This window comes from Xiphophorus couchianus, chromosome 19 (genome assembly GCF_001444195.1).
Source record: "Xiphophorus couchianus chromosome 19, X_couchianus-1.0, whole genome shotgun sequence".
NCBI classification, from domain to species: Eukaryota; Metazoa; Chordata; class Actinopteri; order Cyprinodontiformes; family Poeciliidae; genus Xiphophorus; species Xiphophorus couchianus.
In genome coordinates this window covers 20,101,481-20,120,393 of record NC_040246.1, presented here as the reverse complement: position 1 = coordinate 20,120,393, position 18,913 = coordinate 20,101,481, and the positions used below count along the sequence as shown (strand labels likewise).

Below are 18,913 nucleotides of genomic sequence, written 5' to 3'. Positions count from 1 at the left end.
AGAAATTCTCTCTGATCTGAACAAAATGGACGGATTTGAGCTGAAGTCGCTTGATGTCATAAGGAAGAGGAAAAACACAAAAAACCAATCAGAGACGAGTAAGTCTGACAACCCTACATTCATAAAGAAAGAAAACTATTTTGGTGCCTGTAATTACATCTCTGCTTCTGCTCGCAAGTTTTAAAGCTGATCAGTCTTCAGATCAAAGCAACAATCTGAATGTTAATTTCAGAGAGTAGAGATGTTAGCTCTGATGTTTTTGTTTTGTTCTTGCTGAGACATAAATGGAATCACCGCGTTTAATGGCAAGGTTATTTTTGCAGTGAAGTGGGGAGGAAAAAAAAGGGGAGAAAAGAGTGTAAAACAAAATAACTCCGGAAGTGCCAGTTGTTGTGTTAAGGAATCAGGATTAATATCGTTAATCGTTTGGTTGAGTCAGTGTCAATACCCCGAATTAGTGGAAAGAGGAAAAAAGCTGAGTGAACCCAGGGAGGAGAAATGATCAAGCAGTACTGGCGGCGCTTCAAATAGAAAAAAAAAAAATAAAACTACCAGAAAAACAATAAGTGGCGGCCAGCTGAAAGCCAAACATTTTCCACTGAAAGTCTGAAACACTGAGCTTGTTTTGATCCCAGAGTACTTCATATTGGCACGGTGCACTGGTGTGTGTCTAAGCAGCATAGATGCTCCCAAATGGCCCAGCCGTAGTTGTTCCATCAATAAGCTGAACGGGGAGAAGTGCTCGTCGAACAGACAACAGCTGGAGATAACCATAACGCCGCCGTTCCCGCGGGAACAACAAAAATGGCCGGCTTTAGACCGTCTTCCATAAATCTGCTCAGAGTGTCAGCTGTAAATAACTCTCCCTTTTTTTTTTTAAATAAATGTGTGCTGATGAGGCTTTCTGCTCTACACGTTCACAGTAACTTTAATCCCTCTGAGATGACTAATGTGAAGTATTTTTTGAACAGATTGTGATGAGTGCTGCAGTAACTAATGGCAGGAGAAAAGCTTTATCTTCGGGGATTAGAGCGGCTCTTAAAAGTGGACACATCCCAGTTAGAAAAGACCGTTTTTATGGTGGAAAATAACAAGAGCCAGGAAAAGTTTCACTGCATTTGATAAGATAAATATCCTGAACAACTTAGCTGAAAATAAATAGCTTAAACTATTCAATTTAAAAGGAGCATTCAGTCCTCCTTGGTAGGTGGCACAAAATTTTGATTTAGCTCTGGATTTTGGCTTTTAAACTTCAGATTTTTTCCGGGTGTCATTTTTTGTTTTTAGTTTGGACTCAATGTCAGCCTGAAATATAAAATTCTTCTTTATCTTCAACTTTGTAGCAAACACCTGAAGGTTTTGGGTTAAAAATGACTTACTTGGAACTCTATCAAAAGAAAAAAGGAACCCCCGTTCCTGATGCCACCACCACCATGCTTAACTGTGTGAATAATATTCATTTTGTGATGTTTAGTTTTGTTTTTGGAGTAAATATTAGAAATGTGGAACAAAGATAAAATTTTAGATTCATCAGATCATAAAATCAACTTTTATTATTTAATTTTAGTCGTGTTGTGATGTTTTTGTTGGAGGGAAAAATGGTTTTCAGGAAGAAAACAATCAGTTGTGGTTCTGCAGCTTCCTCTGTGTTGCTGTTGGCTTTCTCAGAGCCAGATTAGCCTATTTTCAGCTAAACTGTACAGGATATCGGTCACATTAAGATTTTAATATGCTTTGCAATGATTGAGAAAAATCACAAAATTCAAGCAATTTGACACTTTTGAGATCCACATTATGCAGATTTTTAAGAGCAGCCCCCGACTCACAACTGCAAACTCAGACATACAAGCATGTAGCTTACCCTCTCCTTCCTTTCCTGCAGGGTTCAGTGACACAGAAGGACTAAGATTTGTCCATAAAGGAGACGACTGGACGCAGCAGCAGTGCTGGAACCGAGCAGACAGCGTGACAGCAGCAGTGACCACCATCCCAACCGAACCGTGCTCTCTCCTCTGAGGTCAGGGGTGTCCAAACTTTTTGTCATGTTTGACAAAATCACAGTCAAAAGTAAAAAACTGAACATTTTTCATGTTTGCTGTATTAAAAGAAAGGAATCTAGCTTTCAACTTATTTTGACTTCACCTCAACAAGTTTATTCCCAGCTTGAAGAACACTTGTTGATAGATTTAGCCAACTTTCATAAATAAAATAAAAACTGATTTGGGTGCAGCAAAGTCAACTTTTCAGTAAAAGTTTAATTTGTTTAGTTATAAAAAAGTTTAGTTATGAAAAAACTAATCCTTTGTGCCACATTTAACATTTTGCATTGTGTGAAAATTATGCTGGTAACAAATAAAATGTCTCCTTCTGCATCAACCACCTGTGCTGCACTGCAAAAACACAAAATCTTACCATGTATTTTTGGTCCAGTGTGTCATGCAAATATCTTTGTATACGTGAAGTAAGACAAAACTAACTTGCAATTAAAGAGCTTGTTGTAATGTAAATAATTGTGTAAACTTGACAAAAAACTAATAGTTTCCCTAACAGATTATTTCACTTAACACATGGGAAAATGTTTGGTTGTAAGTGAAATAATCTGCTAGTGAACCTAGTACTTTTTAAAATAAATATTAAGGAATTATCAACAAACTCTTCTACCTTGCTGAAAAGCTACTTGTAAGTTAGTTTTGTCTTAATTCAAGTGTAGTAAGATATTTGGACTGGAGACTAGACTAAAAATACTTGGTATGATTTAGTTTTTGCAGTGTGGACAGACCAAATTTGAATTATTGTTGAACAAAATCAGTTAAGAGCCACAAATGGCCCTCAAGCCGCACTTTGGACACCCCTGAGTTAGGTTGTGTCTGTGTGTGCATATGCGTGTGTGTCCCCATGTGTCGGTGAGTAAAAGTCGTGGCCATACGCTGGTTTTAATTGTGTTAGTCCGTGAACCAGACCAGGGTAATAACATTCATGAAACAGGTTAAAAACACAAGACAAAATATCAGCAAGTTAGTAAAATTCTTACTAAGAATGTTTTATTAAAATAAATGCCAAGAGGTTAATAAGAAAAATAACAGCATACACCATGAAAACTAAATGCAAGCATGTAAAAATACTTATGACAAGGAAACTAATAAAGTCGCTAATGAGTTAAACAAGCTGGGAGTTGGCAAGAAAAACAAAAATCTAACAGAAGAAGGCAAAACTCCCCACAGGAGACAGGTTGAGATGGAGAAGAGGTGGTGGGAGGGCAGGGGGAGCTGTGGGTTTCATAAAAATTAAGAAAAAAAAACACTCAGAAACATGATTAATATACATATAAAATGAGATTAGAAAAATACATTATAAACCTGTAACAATGGCTGTTAATTACATTATCATACATGTAGTAGGCAGGCCAGAGAGAATACGGTAGGTATAGAGTCAACCTTTCACCTGATGGACTTATCCAGCCTTTCACAATGACACAGCATGGTGGAACATTGCAGAGGGGATTTTCTTAATACTGTCAGATGCTGATTTGCCATCTCTTTCTCCACTTTAATATTGCATTTCAATTTAAAATAATAACACTGAAGTAGAAAACAAAAAAGAGAATAATAATAATTCATTGACCTTTTGGTGTAACAGCGAGAAAGTGAAAACAGACTGCCGACGGCTCTGTTGGATCCAAGAATTTCTCAATTTAATTTTTCTTTTCACCTTTCAGCAATAAGCTGTCAGTCGTTTCAATAACTGGAAACTATCTGACTGTGAAGCAGGTGCTTGTTTCATTACCCAGCGCTTCCTTTGTCCATTAGAAATCTCATTACTGTACTGATAGTTTGTTGTCAAATTGACACAGAGATATGTGGACCGGATGACGCTGTTAAAACAAACACTTTCCCGTTCGTTTCCCTGAACGCTGCGTATTTTTCTCAGCTCATCATCAGAGCATCTCATGGCAGACTACTTGGTTGCTAATGGCAGTTCAATTTGTTCAAGATACAAAGTAAAAAAATTGTTAAAAAAAGACAATAATTCATATCATCAATAAAATCTAAATTAAAAGACAAGATCTGCTCGTACAGCAGAGTAAAGGGCCATCAAGTGAAGGAAAAGAAATACTTAAAATCATTTTCAGGAAGACAAAAACCATGGCACATATTTTAGCTGGTCAAAACGACTGCTATTCTTTTTGCATAGAGTAACTTGGGCGGCGCCACGGTACGGCGGCGGAGGCCCAGCTCGACTTTTTCCGAGTGTGTAACACTTGCCGTTCCTCTCTGCGCCATCTTGGTGGGTGCTGGATATCCTCTTTTGTTTTTTTTTCTATTTGTTTTATTTTAAAACACAACTGGAGTACTAAAAAACAGAAACCACTGTTGATAAGGCACTTTGATTTGATCATGTCTCGCTCTGATCTCCCATGGTTCTGACTGCTTTAGTCTTTCCTTTTTCCAATTAGATTCCAGGCAACTTTTCCTCACCCACTCGCGTTCAGTTTTCCTCCGTCGGAAAAATTTTTTGTTAATTTTTTTTATTATTATTATTTTATAACTACAAGTAAAGTATCAAAAGCTAAAATTGCCAAAAATAGATTGATTTTTTATCATCTCCAGCACCCTGTAAAATTATCTATTTTTTGTTCTCATCTGTATTTTTATATGCATTGACAGATATCTACATTTTTATATATTTGTTTATATTTATAGATATATATATAAGACGTATGTATAAAGCAATTTGAACAGGCAGGCATGGCTTTCACATCCTATTTTTTCTTGAGATTTAAACAAAGGATCGTGGGCTCAGAAGCTGGACTACCATCAGAGGGAGGTGTGACACATTGTGGATGCACTTATGGATGGTTTGGCATATGTTAGGTTTCATTAGTAAAATAATTAAAAGAATAATATGCAGAAAGGTCAGGATTATGTCGACCTCATGTCCCAACTTACACACACATAACACAGAGGACAAAAATTAAAACTAAACGGAAAAAAAGGAGAAAACAAATCCACTGTAGTAGGAATAAATCTGCAGAAATTGGCCAAAAAAACAACAAACAAAAACAATAAACCTCTTGCTTGTCATGAGTGTCTTTTCCCCTGGCACTTCACTATAATCGAGAAGCATGTAATTTTAGTGTTAATTGCCTGTTTTGACCTCAGGAAAATAAGAACAAATAAAACTGAGCGGGAAAGGGTAAAACTCCTGTTTCAGCTGAAGGCAGGCACCCAAACTAAAAATCACAAAGAGAGCCCTCTGCCAAACAGATGCATAACTGCAGATATATTAGTCACTGAAAACCCTTTGGCTAAATATGCACACAATACTTTTTTTTGTTTTAATCTTTGTGATCACAGCTCAGCTAACTCATGGAGATATTCTTCTAAATGCATCAGGCACTGGATAGTGGATGTAGTGTGGATGGGGCCCACGTCCCCGAAGCCTCACCCCACGTTCGCTGTAGTATTAATCAAAAACACACACACACACGCACACAAACCCATCAACCCAAACTAACCCCTCCCATCACGCCTTTCGTTTTCAGCCTCAAACACTAAAACTCTGTTCTGACTTCCAGAGATAACCACCTGCTTTGTTTCAGTGACTGAAGCTAATTAGTTCAATCTGAACTGAAAAATTAAAAACAATAAAAGTGAAAAAAAAAAAAGAAAAGCATTAAATCAAGACAGGGAAAAAACATAAATCATAAAAAAAGCTCTTTTTGCAATCATTTTAGCCATGCTTTAAAAAAAATAAACGGACAGGAAGCCATTTAGAGGGGCACACCCAGAATGTGTCAGCTCATAATTACAAGCTCAACAACTGAAATACATGTTTGGGGGGGGGAGGGGGTTGGTAAAAAAAATGACAGAAATTAAACATGTTAATGCAAGTGAACGTTCCCGTTCCTTCTGTTTCTTTCTCCGTTGCGGCAGACGGGTCTGAGGGGCGGGCGGGGCAGGTAGGGTGTTGCTAAAGGAAGGTTCTGGGGCAATTTGTGGGTGATCCCTTCGAAACCAAAACGGTCTGCGTCTCAGACTGGAGATGGAGAGCGAGTGAGGTCACCTAATCAGAGTAATTAAAGGTGGATAGGTTCAGGGGTTCTTTATTGCTTTATAATTCAGTGCAGATTCATGAGTAATACCACAAGCAGATCCGCCCGGTGCGTGATTCATGAGGAAAAAGAAAGAGAAAGAATGGGAACTGAACTAATGAACAGAGGAAAAAAAAATAAAATGAATAATCCACAGCTGTGTTGGGTTTTTTTTGTTGTGTTTCAGTGAAGAGTCTGCGTTGGTTTCTATCTTTTTGTCAGAACGTGTTAGGGTAACTGTATGGGCAGGCGCCTCTCTCTCTGCCACTTGCGTCCGAGAGGCTAGCAAAAGGCAATTACCAGTTAACTGATCAGCAGGCAGGCTTGGGGCGGCTCGTCATTGGGTGAAGAGTTCAGAGGTCAGAAGGTCATGTGTTAGTTGCCGGTGGCGGCTAGGTGGTTAGAAACAAAAACAAAAACAAACAGAAACAAAAAAAGATAGAAAGGATATTAGTGTCAGCAAGAAGAGACTGGAATGACATCATTTTAACAATAAAATGAATGCAATCTCACATGTGGTCCCTCCCAACCCGCTGCTATGTGGTGAACCTAGCCTAAGCCACACCCCCTGAATCAGGTCGCTAGGCGGTTGGTTTAATTTAAGCGCACACTGCCCCCGAAACCACAAAACAGAAGCAAAGAAAAGCCGAACCAAAAAAATTAAATAAATAAATAAAAAAAGACAAATTAACAAAAATCTAGTGTTTTAGTGTCTTTCACAAACAGTGTGATTAGTAGTAAGCTGATCAAAATAACTAGTTACGAGGTGCAATAAATAGATGAATCAATGCTTTCTGATTCTCTCTCTCTTTATTTCGCAGTATATTTTTATAGAATATAAATATACACAAAACCATAAATACATTTGATATAAAATGTTCCAAATATAAAATGACAGTACCTCGTGTACAACTGAAATATAAAAAAAAAAGTATTTAGCTTTTTTTCTCAATATATTTGCAATACACTGCAGAGAACGCAAGCTACCTCAGCTAATGTCTGCGCGCGTCTATCTTTTCTAGAAAAATAATAAAGAAATTTAAATCCCGTAGGTGAAATGGTGGCTGGCAGCAGCACAGCTACTTGTCTCTCAGATACAGGATAGAAAAGCTCCCCCTTTGTCTCTGCTCCTTATGAGCAGAGGAGATAAATGATGGATAGGAGCAAGCTTGCTCCTTTTTTTGGGGGGCTGTAATTTCACATCAGAGGAATGTCATTCTACATATTAAACACTGCCTGCAAACTATTCATCTCTTTTAGCTTCACAGCTGCATGAACCGAATCTCTTAAGATCGTTTTTGCCTGAGCTTTGACTTAAACACACACTGTATCTGTTCAGTACTACATGTAAACAAAATGTGCATACCACACTCACCCATTTAGCAGGTGTGTGGATGTACAAGTGCATCTCAATAAATGAGGATATAATTTATTTCAGTGATTCATTAAAAAAGAAACTCATCTAGCATATTGATTCATGACACACAAAGTGACATACTGTTTATTTCTGTTCTTTTAAAGACACTGCTTACAGCTTATGAAAGCCCAACATTCAGTTTTAGCTTTTTGCTAAATAAATTAGCTGCATTTCCATTGACCATATAATTGCGCAAGTTAACATTTTGAAATTAAACCCAATTGATGGAAACACAGCAATTTTGAAAACTCTCATTTTTTGACAAGTTTGGCTCTAGGGTGAGACAGTTTTTTTGGCCCATATGGAAATTGGATTATTTCACAAAACTGCAATGGAAAATCTTTATTTACATGAGTCACATGATCAACAACTGGATGTTGCCTCTGGCACAAAGAAGAAGAAGACGACAGGAAGTAGTACAGTGTCATAGTGCGGCAGTTTTGTAATGACTTATCGCATGGACAAACTTATTCACGTGTGATTTTAATTGTGTTAATGTAAACACAATGTGAGATAGTATTTTTCAAATTGACAAATTTTGTGTACATTTGCAATGAAAACGCAGCTAAAGACTACAACCTACCATATTAACAAAGTTCAGTGGAAGAAAAACGTTTGGCAGAATGAAAATCCCAAACAAGGCTGAAATAAAATATATACACAGATTACGTGTAGCCTTAATATTTGCCTAGCAGATAGTCACTTTACTTATTTGAGGGTTAGCCACAATAGCCATTGCCAATAATAAAAAAATTCAATGGAAGAAAAAAGTGTGGTAAAAAACATGCTTAAGAAGCACCTCCAAAACTATCAAAACCTGCTTTAGTCTCCATTTTACCACAGCAGGTAGTTTGCCAGTAAATTAATCTGGCCTAATCTCCGTGGAGAACCCATGGAGCAAGACAGACCCAACAATGCAGACAAACTGAAGGCCAATATTAAAGCAACCTGGGCTTCCTGAACACCTCAGCAGAACCATGCTATGCTGCATTGATGCAGTAAATCATGCAAATCACAAAGTATTGAGTGCCATACTGAATATACTATTACATGCTGTCAATAGGTTCACATTTCTGTTTTAAAATGCTTACCGACCAGATGTAACATTTAGTTTTTTGGGGTTTTCATTCGCTGCAAGCAATAATCATCAACATCATCAGAAATCATGGCTGGGTGAAAAACGATTTAGTGGATTACCCAAATTTTTTTTTTTTTTAACAATGCAATTTTTGGGTTTTCAGAGCGATGTCAGAGCTCCCAGGTCGGCCATTTTGTTTGACAATCGTGTTTTACAACTTCTATGTATTTGAAGTCTAAGGATCAGGGCCAGACTACAATTTTTACAAGAATAAAGTTGTAATATTGTGAGAATAAAGTAGTAATTTATAGAGAACTCTCATGTGAAAAATAAAAAATTAAAATGATGAATGTTGAGCATCTTGAAGTTGTACTTTGGTATACGTCTTACATATAACACTTAACAGAAATATTAATCATTTAACATGTCAGCATCAAACTATTATCTGTAGCTGGACTTTGAAATTATCTCACAAACAACTGTCTGTTTTAAAGAAAAACAAATTCAGCTGGTCATGTCAGATCCTGATAACTAAGCTTTTTTTCCTCATTAAAATGTTTTTACATTTTTTTTCCTAATAAAATTGCTAATATTATGACTAATTCTCATCGGTGAACAATAAACTGCCCAAATACTCTGTCGCACAAGTCACTGAAAGGATGATTGAAATAAGGGCCATTAAAATCGTAAATCGGATCTGGTATTAAAACATCTGAGATTTTATTTTTATGCCATATTTCCCAGCACTACCAGAAATAAACACTGAAAATGTGTCACTTTGTGTGTAATGGATCACTGTAATAAAAGGCTTTAAATTTCTAATTTTCTTACTAAAATAAATGATTTTTTCAACAATATTCTAATTTATTGAGATTCTCTGCATAGGGCCGGTAAGGTGGGGGAGGAAAACAAAGAAAATAGTACAATACAGACAATGTACAAGTTTCTGACTAAGGCAGTGAGGCATAATAGGCATAATATTCATATAAATGCATCAGTCAATAGCAAAATGTAGCTAGGAGACTAAACTGACCTCTGTCAGCGGTCACAATCCTTTGGTAAGGATGGACCCGCGTGTCATGCCGTCTCACTTTAGTAGCCATTGCACCTAGATTGTAACAGGTCCACAAGGTTAGAAACCGTTCACTTTGAAGAAGGAAAAAAACAGTCATCTTTTACAGTAACAACATTCACATTTCAACCATTAGGACTTATAATGCTTGGATTACACAATACAATTAACATAATACAGATTATGGTACATATACACAACACATATATCTTTTTTTTTTCTTTTTACAAGTAGAAAAACTTGGTAGAAAAAAAATAATACATCTTTTTGGAGATTTGCTTTAAAAACTGTATAACTTAAGTACTAAACTTCCACAGTGCTCAGAGATATATGGAGTGGTAAAGAGTAGGGGGTGCTGGGCTGTCTACAGGAATAATGTGACTCTCCCCGTGGGATCCAGAAGGGAACCGAGAGAAATTTGTCTCTTTATTTTGAAAGGTGGGGAAATCCAATCCAGCTCTGATGGTAATTGAATCGTGGCAGACACCACCTGCCTCTCCACCTCTCCTTCATTTTCTCCTTCCAGCTTTTCACCATTTCTCTCCTGGTCAATCTGCTCACTGACGGCACAGCCAGTCATTTTCCACCTATATCTGTCACAACTGATTTTCCCCCTGCTGCAGAGGTTGACACAGCTTCATATGCATGACACAAACAAACTGTTTGCGTGTCGCAGGACGTGCAAGAGTTATTTTAAAAAGTGATGTGTGCAGGGATTAAAACAAAAACAGAAAGTCTCCCAGAGAAAGCATTGCCATATTATTTGAGGTCTAAATTCAACAAGATTGTTGTTCTGAAACTGTTGCGACGAGTTGGGGTTGTGTCTACATATGTTTACAGAGAATCTACAAAGTCTACACACCCATGGAAACAGGTTATGCTTCTTTTTAAGTAATGATACCAAAACAAATAATTTCACAACATTTTCCACCTTGAATGTGGCTTTACATCTTTCTAACACCTATAGTGTCGCCTTTACTCAGCTCCTTAAGTAGTTTAACAGAAACTCACACCTCAAGATATGCAAACAAAACAATGCACATGTTGGTATTGTTGGGGACTCATTTGAATCATCAGTGTTAAATGGCACCAAAAGAGAATTAAATAGACATTTGGGCCAGTGGTCTGTTTGAAATCAGTGAGATTGTTTCTGATAACTTGCCAGGCTGATACTTCCAAAGTTTCAATCCTCTTGGATCAGAGCTGAAACGATATTAAGATAACAAGAGATAACCAGCTGCAGTCATTCATAACTCTCTGAACCTTTACTAAATGTTCTCAGTCACACCTCCATCCACAAAGATATAATTTTTTTGTAGTTATCAAAACCACCGTTGGACATAATCCAAACTCCACCAACTGTGCTGAATGCCAAACCCTACAGTTCACATCATCAAAAGATCATCATGTCCACAGTGAAGCATGGTGATGGCTGCGTAATGCTTTGCGCCTATTCTTCTTCATCTCATGCTGAAAATTAGTCAAGGTGGAAGGAATTATGAAAAGCCCAAATTCAAGTCAATGTTGGCACAAATTCAGTAACAGGAAGAGGAATTTCCACTTACACCTGGGTGACCAAGATGAAAGCACAGAAAATTCTTTCCACAAATAAACTTCTCGTGCCTTTTTTATTATGTCTGCTCAATAATAAACTAAATGTGCAAGACTTTACCGAAACACACAAAATAGGTAGTGTACAAGACCCAAAGCACACAACTTGCAGCACGGCTCCAAATGAACAAAAGAAAAGCTTCAACAGAGGAGGACTGAAGTCTATAATGGCCCGGCCCGGCCCAAACACAGACCTGAAGAAGGTTGTGCAAAGGAAATGTTCTCTCAATCTGACAGATTTGGAGCATTTTTGCAAAGAAGAGTGAACAAATGTTGTCATGTCAGTACCTCAAAGCAAAAACACAGAACATAGCACTATAATAAAATTATTTCCATACTATAATTTATTATAGTATGTAATAAATTACAGTATTATTCCAAACTATTTATGACCTGTTTTTCACTGAAATGATTGATCTGTGTCTCATTGACCAGGGGTGTGTATACGTTTTATATTCACTGAGCACAACTCTAAAGAAGCCGACGACCTGCCAGTGCCTGGACACAGAACTGCATAAAGCAGAGCCACATCCGTGAGAGTGTGTGAATGCGAGAGGTGTGTGTTGCTGAAGGCACCGATCGATAGTGTGAGTAAATAAAATGCACTAAGCTGGTGTAACCCTGCAAGTCAAAGAGAGAAAAGCCAGTCAGCTGTCCCTGCCTGTTCTACACATGTTTCCCAGCGGCACCCATGACGCTCGGGTCAACTAAAAAAAACAAAAACAAAAAAAAAACGCACACAAAAAAAAGCTGCCGGCATGAGATCTTAGAGACATTAGAGGAGTTTGTGTCAAATAGAGATCCGCACAAACTGACAGAGGCTCTTTTGTCTCAACCTGGGAGGAACATTCCAACAGTCAATAGAACAACATATGCTGCACATGTCAGAATATTCAACAGATGTCTCTTTGGTAGCAGATGTGTTGAGCTTTAAGCACCATTGAGAATAAGAATAATATGTGGAGCTAAATATTTAACTGTCCCTCCTGACAGAAACTAAGGAGGATGTCAGGTAAAAGGTAGAGAAAGCTCAAGTTTAACAGGGGTGAAGCTAAGACGATGTGAGGAAGGGAGGGGGGAGAAAAAAGGGCATACTGGAGGAATTTAATGAACATCCCCAGTGGGAGCGAGAGAGGGACCGTCTCTAGGCATCAAGGCCTGCCCGCAGAGAACAGCGCGCAGAAATGATTTCAAAAGCTGCAGAAATCCGAGGGGATCTGCCGCCAGACTGAATATGCCTCCAGGCCAGTGCATGAAAAGGTTAGAGAGCAGGCTGCATGTACGAAAGTGTGTTTCTGTCAGTGTGTCTCACTTCATACTGAGGCAGATTCTGCTATAAACCTTGCAGAGAAGAGGCGATGTAAACCTGAGAGCGGATTTGTTTGGCCAGAGAGAAACTAAAAACAGTGAAATAAGCTCACTTTTGGAGTAAAAAGAGACTTCAACAGCCCAGCGTTCACACTGTAACGTCTGTCCCCCTTTCAGTATATTGCAGTGTCCATATGAGCCATCACCAAGAGCTCCACCAGCACATCCACCCTGTGAGTTTTATCTGTTTTTATTTTCAGGTGGTCACAACATATTTACCTTTCAACAAGTCCTGACTGTGGCTCATGGTAGCTGCGTCCAGCACCCCGACTCCGGGGTAAAACAAGCTGCCCTCCTGTCCAGGCTGGCCAAAGTTGACCGCTGTACCCAAGCTCCCCCAGGCTCTCTTACCTAGAACCCCACTGTGCTCGATGGGGTACTCCAGCAGCGAGGTGGGTGCCAAGGCGTAGGGGTACTCGTAAGGGGTGGTGTAGATTAGTCCGCCGTCTGGTGTGGGAGGCACCAAGGTGGGGGTGCCGTTGGGCAGCATAGCGGCCATCTGAGTGGGCCGGATGAGGTTCATGATGGGGGTCCCGGCCGGCGTCGGGGGCCGGAGTGCCTGGGGAGGCAACACCTGACCCGCGGGGGCCGCTATGAGGCGGGGGCCCTGAGCGGCCGCTGCCGCTGCTGCAAGAGAGAACGCAAGGGGGGCTGCCATAAGCAAGAGAGCAAAGGACAGGCGCAGAAAGAAAGAAGGAAGATCAAGTGCAGCGTGGTCGATCAATATCACAGATGGACAGAAAAAGGGTGGAAACACAGAGGAGGAAAAGAAAGGTGAATGGGAAGGAAAGGGGGAGTAGGGGAGAGGACAAAAAGAGGAGAGGAGCAAAAAGGAAAATTAGTCCATGCAATGATCATGGTGGTGAACCACAAAAGCGACAGTCTGTTGCAAAAAATCTTTATCAATACAACAAATCAACACAGCCAAAAATAAAAAGTTAATGAAACCCTCCCCACACCAAAACAGAAAAAGCACAAAATACAGCTGTGACCCACTGGACGAGCCCCCATCACCTCCACAGCTACAACCTTAATGGGAACAGTGAGGTACAGAAAACACATGGCAACAGAAATGACCGCAGACAACACCGATAAAAACAGCCACAGTAGAAACACTGTGGGTTTACCACACAAAGGTTGATATTGCAACATATTGCTGATCAATTCAATTTAAATGGATTGTTAGCAGTCAGCTTCTGTTGGATGTGAAAAACATTTTCTAGCAGTTTTCTAAATAAATCAAGTGCTTCAGTGACTGCAGTTAGTTGCTTAGCTTAATGTAACACAAAAAAGAAACAAATAAATAAATAAATGCTTAAATTGATCAATTAAAATGCAAATTTCACACATTGAAGCGCAAATGTGCAGAATAATGAACTCTAGAACCATTTGAAATGAAAGCAGAGATCACAAAGAATCAAAACATGCACAGGTTCTGGACTGGCTGGCGTAAAAGCTCAATGTTAATGAAACCATGTGACTGACATGCAGAATCAAGCGGATGAAAACAAGTGAGGAGGAGGATGTACAGGGGTCTCTCAAAAATTCTAAATATCATTAAAATGTTTGTTTATTTCAGTATTTCAATTCAAAAAGTGAACCCACTACAAGTGGGACACATTTTGAGTGCTAATTCAGATGATTGCAACTTAGAACTAATGAAAACCCACAATTAGATTTCAGAAAATTAGAATAAAAACAAGGCTTTTAATACAGTAATATTGCTCTATTAAACACAATGCCCACCTACTGCACTGTAAAAGATCTCAATACGTGGTCTGGGCTCATTTTGCATTAATTCTTAAGAATCACTGCAAAACACTTGCTCAAGTTTCAAGGACTTAAAAATGCATTAAAAATATACAAAGCCATAAAAATAGACTCACTTTTAATATTTAGCAACACACTACAGAATCACTCACGCATGGGGTGTGGATCTGGTGATGTGCTTTTTTCTACCACAGTTTTTCCTTCCACTCAATTTTCTGTTAATCTTGTTGGTTATCTTAATCCAGCTTATTTAGAGGTGACATATCCCTGAATAATAATTTGGGGTTTTTATTAGTTGTAGGCCATTATTGTCAAAATCAACAGATACTCATACATTTTGGCATAATGAATTGATTTAATGCATAATTTTCACTTTTAAAAAATTAATTACTGAAATAAATAATGTTTTTGATGATATCCAATGTACGGAGATGTATTTATGGATAACAAAGGGCAGGATGAATGGATAATTGTTGAGAAGGAAAGAAACATATAAAAACAGAAGTGGTCCTGGATGTAATGCAGACAACAATCTGATTGTTTAGAAAGCTTGTTAATCGTTTGCTGTGGTCTAAGTTAATGTGACAGCATGAAAACACTAAATCTTGTTACAAATTAATCTGCTGTTAGTTCACAAGTAAGATGAACTTCTGGCCTGGTTACATATGGTGTGTGTTATGAAGATATTAGCCATGTATGCTGCCTACTAGACCGATCAGCTGACTTACGTGTTTTGACATTGTTGTCTCTGTATGTCCCGTTGAGAATAGCCAGCTCCATCAGCTGCATCTTCTTCAAATTGTCTTCACCCTCAGCCTGAAAGAGAGAACCAGACAAATATTTATACATTTATATATATATTTCAGCGACAGACTTCAGACCTAATCCAAACTAGAACTGAAACTAACGATTATTTTAGCAATGGGTTACTATATAAATTAATCTGATGATTAATCAATTAATCACATTAAAAAAACTGGCACATTCTGCATATTTTTCATTTAACTACTTAAGTTTTTTAGAAATATATTCATAGATTCAAATAAATAACTAGAAAATTTCGGAAGAAATTTAGCCGGGGCCTGCCGAGGCGCGCCCGGGGGGTTTGGGCCCGGCGTCGTCTCGCTACAAATCGGCATCGACGCTAAAGAACGCCGCGACGTAATCAGTGGCACGCGGAGAACCGCAAGAACGTTAAGCGAGGCGGACGCGCACCATTCGGTACGATTTAAAATGTTGTCAAGGCTTTTATTTTGGAAGTTTTGTTAAACTTCATTTCAAAGGGCCAAACTAATCCCATGCGTAATAGTCCTTGGGTTAAAATAGTTATATAATGCTCAAAACGCAAGTAGCTGATGTAAAAATATTCAAGGCTTTTATTTTGAAATTTTCAGTATGCTTCATTTCAAAGGGCCAACCTAATCCCATGAATAACAGTCATTGGATAAAATCAGTTATTTAATGCTCAAAACACAAGTAGTAGATGTAAAAATATTCAAGGCTTCTATTTTGAAATGTTAAGCTTCATTTCAAAGGGCCAAACTAATCCCATGTGTAGCAATGCTTTGGATGAAAAAGTCAAATAAAGCTAAAAAGAGCAATTACGTCATGTAAAAATATTAAAGGCTTTTATTTTGGAATTTTTGTTAGACTTCATTTCAAAGGGCCAAACTAATACCACGTGTAACAGTGCTTTGGATGAAAAAGTCACATAAAGCCAAAAAGAGCAATTACATGATGTAAAAATATTCAAGGCTTTTATTTTGAAATTTTCAGTATGCTTCATTTCAAAGGGCCAAACTAATATCATGTGTAACAGTGCTTTGGATGAAAAAGTCAAATAAAGCCAAAAAGAGCAATTACGTCATGTAAAAATATTCAGGGCTTTTATTGTGAAATTTTCAATATGCTTAATTTTAAAGTTCAAAACTAATCCCATGTGTAACAGATACTGAGTTAAATCAGTTATATACAGCCCATAGCAGCAATTAGTTCTAAAGGCCAGTTCAGTCCTGATCTGTTTCAACTGAGGGTTCCACTATAGTTAGAACTACAATGATGCGTATTTTGTAGTCCTAATCAGCAGCCAATAGCCTCTTGAGTTCCGTTGCTATGGTAAATAATGGTCTCAGCAGGTGCGAGCTGTGAGTCATACATGCTGCAGACACAATTGTGTGTTTGAGCCAACACGTTTTACTGAAAAAAAGCATTGGAAACAAATCCTTCCTGTTCGGGAACCGTAATACATATTCGAAAAGCGTTTGGAGCGTATGAGAGGCCTATGTGTCTTCTGCGATAGTCCCGAGATTCATATCTGTACCTCACTCAGAGCATTTACAGCGATGAGAGAAAGAAATGTTGTGCCCAGATCTGAAATTGTATTCAAATACATTGGAGAAAGCCTGAGAGAGCCTGAGAAAATCCTGTCGCATGACTGTGCTCTGAAGCACCGTGACAGAAAACCGTACGATCTAGATAAATTTCGAAAACATTTTACCGGAGCAGACAGGCGTATCAATGTCAGGACCGATTTTGATACCAATCGTGCGATATTTGTGGGCGTGATGGCGATTTCAAAATTATTTTGGGGTGAAAAATTCTCTTCATTTCTCACTCTAGCAGAGGGGCAATCAGTCAGAGACACACTCTAATTTGAGGAAAAATGAGAAACTTTGGGTCGCTTAGAGACAAATTGTGGACAAACCGTAACTGGTATCGACGAGCCGTCTTCACTTTCGAAGAGATCACAGACGTATCTACAAAATGAAATTTGAATGGCATTTCTAGGTGAATTTGTGACGACACAGCAAATCCTCAAAAATAGGGTATTTCTAGGATTTTTCCCATTGACTTATAATGGGATTTTTTTCGTAGTTTTTTGCGAATTATGTCGCCACGTTAACCCCAAATCCCACCAAAAGTAATAGCAATAATGGCGTGAATTTTCTGCACGTTTTGATACCTCATTTGTAGGTGTGCACCAAGCGGTATGAGCCGCATTAACGGTTACGGAAGAAAAATAAAGAATTATAATAATAAAGAGACGCTTCTCTCCGACAATAGTAATAGGTTCCTGCCATTGCATGGCAGGCCCCAATAATAATAATAATAATAAAGAAACCTTTCTTGGGAGAATAGCAATAGGTTCCTGCCATTGCTTTGCATGGTAGGCCCCAATTCAACTCTTTAAAAAAATAAAATAAAGAGACCATTTTATTGCCTTTAGTGAAGGCTTAATCTTTTGTAGCACAGGATGCATCTGCAGCTAAAAAATACTTCCAATACTTCCTAGGGTTGGTTTGTTAATTATTTTTTGGATTAATTGGCTAGAAAAAGGTGCTTATTAGGAAATTTGGAAAAGGTATATAGTTTTTATACAATTTTGGCTTAATTACCGCTATTGCTCTTTGAGCAAAGAGCCCTTTTTTGAGTCTGTACACCCCAGTTAACAATTAATCGATTACTAAATTAGCTGGTGATTCTTTCAGTAATCGATTAATCACAATTAATCGTTTCAGTCTTAATCCCAACACAGTAAAGGAACCTACATGCCAGGCGTTTATGTGCTCCCATGGAGCCGCTGAATCGTTTCAACACGACATGTTAATGTTCTCTACAAGCACTGCCTGGACAGGGCTTAGTCAAACATGGATGGGGATAAGCTAAAGTGCCGTTGTCATTCCAGAGTGGCTTGTTGTTGCTAAAATGCTGACAGAGACATTAAGTGTGAGAATGCATATTCATAATCCATATCAGAATGATAATTACTGTAATTTTCTTTGCTCCCCTGTGCGCAATCAAACTCGCAATAACCGCCCTAGCTAATGTCAGTCCTGTCAATTAATGTTTGGATAAATAAATACAAAAGCAGCAGCCACTGTCATTATTGCCAAATTAGGGAACTGAAATTATTCACGGAAAGCAATTAAGATAGCAACCTCCCGCCCCCCCCACCCTCCTCCTAACACCCATCTCTCCCTCCGTCGCCTCAATCCCTCCCCCATCACCTTGAAACTCCATTTCCCCCAGAGCTACCAGACACTCAATAACCATGACAACACAAAAGCCCCTGTAATTTCCCAGGTAGTGCATCATATTTAAGCTTGGCTGGTATGTGAATCATTTTCCAAAGTGAGGAGAACAAAAGTGTTAGCGGCAAGTTTCACTGACCTCACTCCAACCTAACGTAACTATCGATTTCATGGCTTTTTTGTATCTTTTTGCTAAACGTTTCAATTCAAAAACGCGGACTGGCTGTTCCACCGTGCGCACACCGCATCTTCATGTGAACGCAACAGAAAGAAATAAAAGGCAGCTGACTCCGTTCCTCTATTCAGTCCCGGAGCAGAGGGCCTCTTCGACAAATTGGTAGTTCAGCAACAGCGTGTCACATTCAGAGGATGATGAGGAAAGAATGGATGTGGAGGGGGGAAGAAAAGGAGAACTCAGAGTTAAGCCCTCCCTTGAGACCTCTCATCAACACAGCCACAGTGAGAGAGAGTGACA

At 38.7% G+C, this 18,913-nt stretch overlaps 1 protein-coding gene across 6 annotated transcripts in view; it reads right to left on the bottom strand.

Annotated features, from left to right (window-relative positions):
- Positions 1-3,019: 3,019 nt before the first annotated feature.
- The window catches only part of qkia (QKI, KH domain containing, RNA binding a), an 89,061-nt gene continuing 73,167 nt past the window's right edge, over positions 3,020-18,913 (bottom strand). Inside the window, exons 5-8 of one of the 6 annotated variants that reach the window (XM_028001373.1) lie at positions 15,136-15,223; positions 12,989-13,288; positions 9,620-9,694; positions 3,020-6,483 (exon numbers count right to left, since the gene is read on the bottom strand). In XM_028001373.1, the coding sequence (XP_027857174.1) occupies positions 6,467-6,483; positions 9,620-9,694; positions 12,989-13,288; positions 15,136-15,223 (480 nt within the window). In that variant the 3' untranslated portion in view covers positions 3,020-6,466. Of the gene's footprint in view, positions 6,484-7,984; positions 9,695-12,856; positions 13,289-15,135; positions 15,224-18,913 lie in introns of those variants that run through there. The other 5 variants (XM_028001370.1, XM_028001369.1, XM_028001371.1 and 2 more) reach the window with 5 other exon arrangements.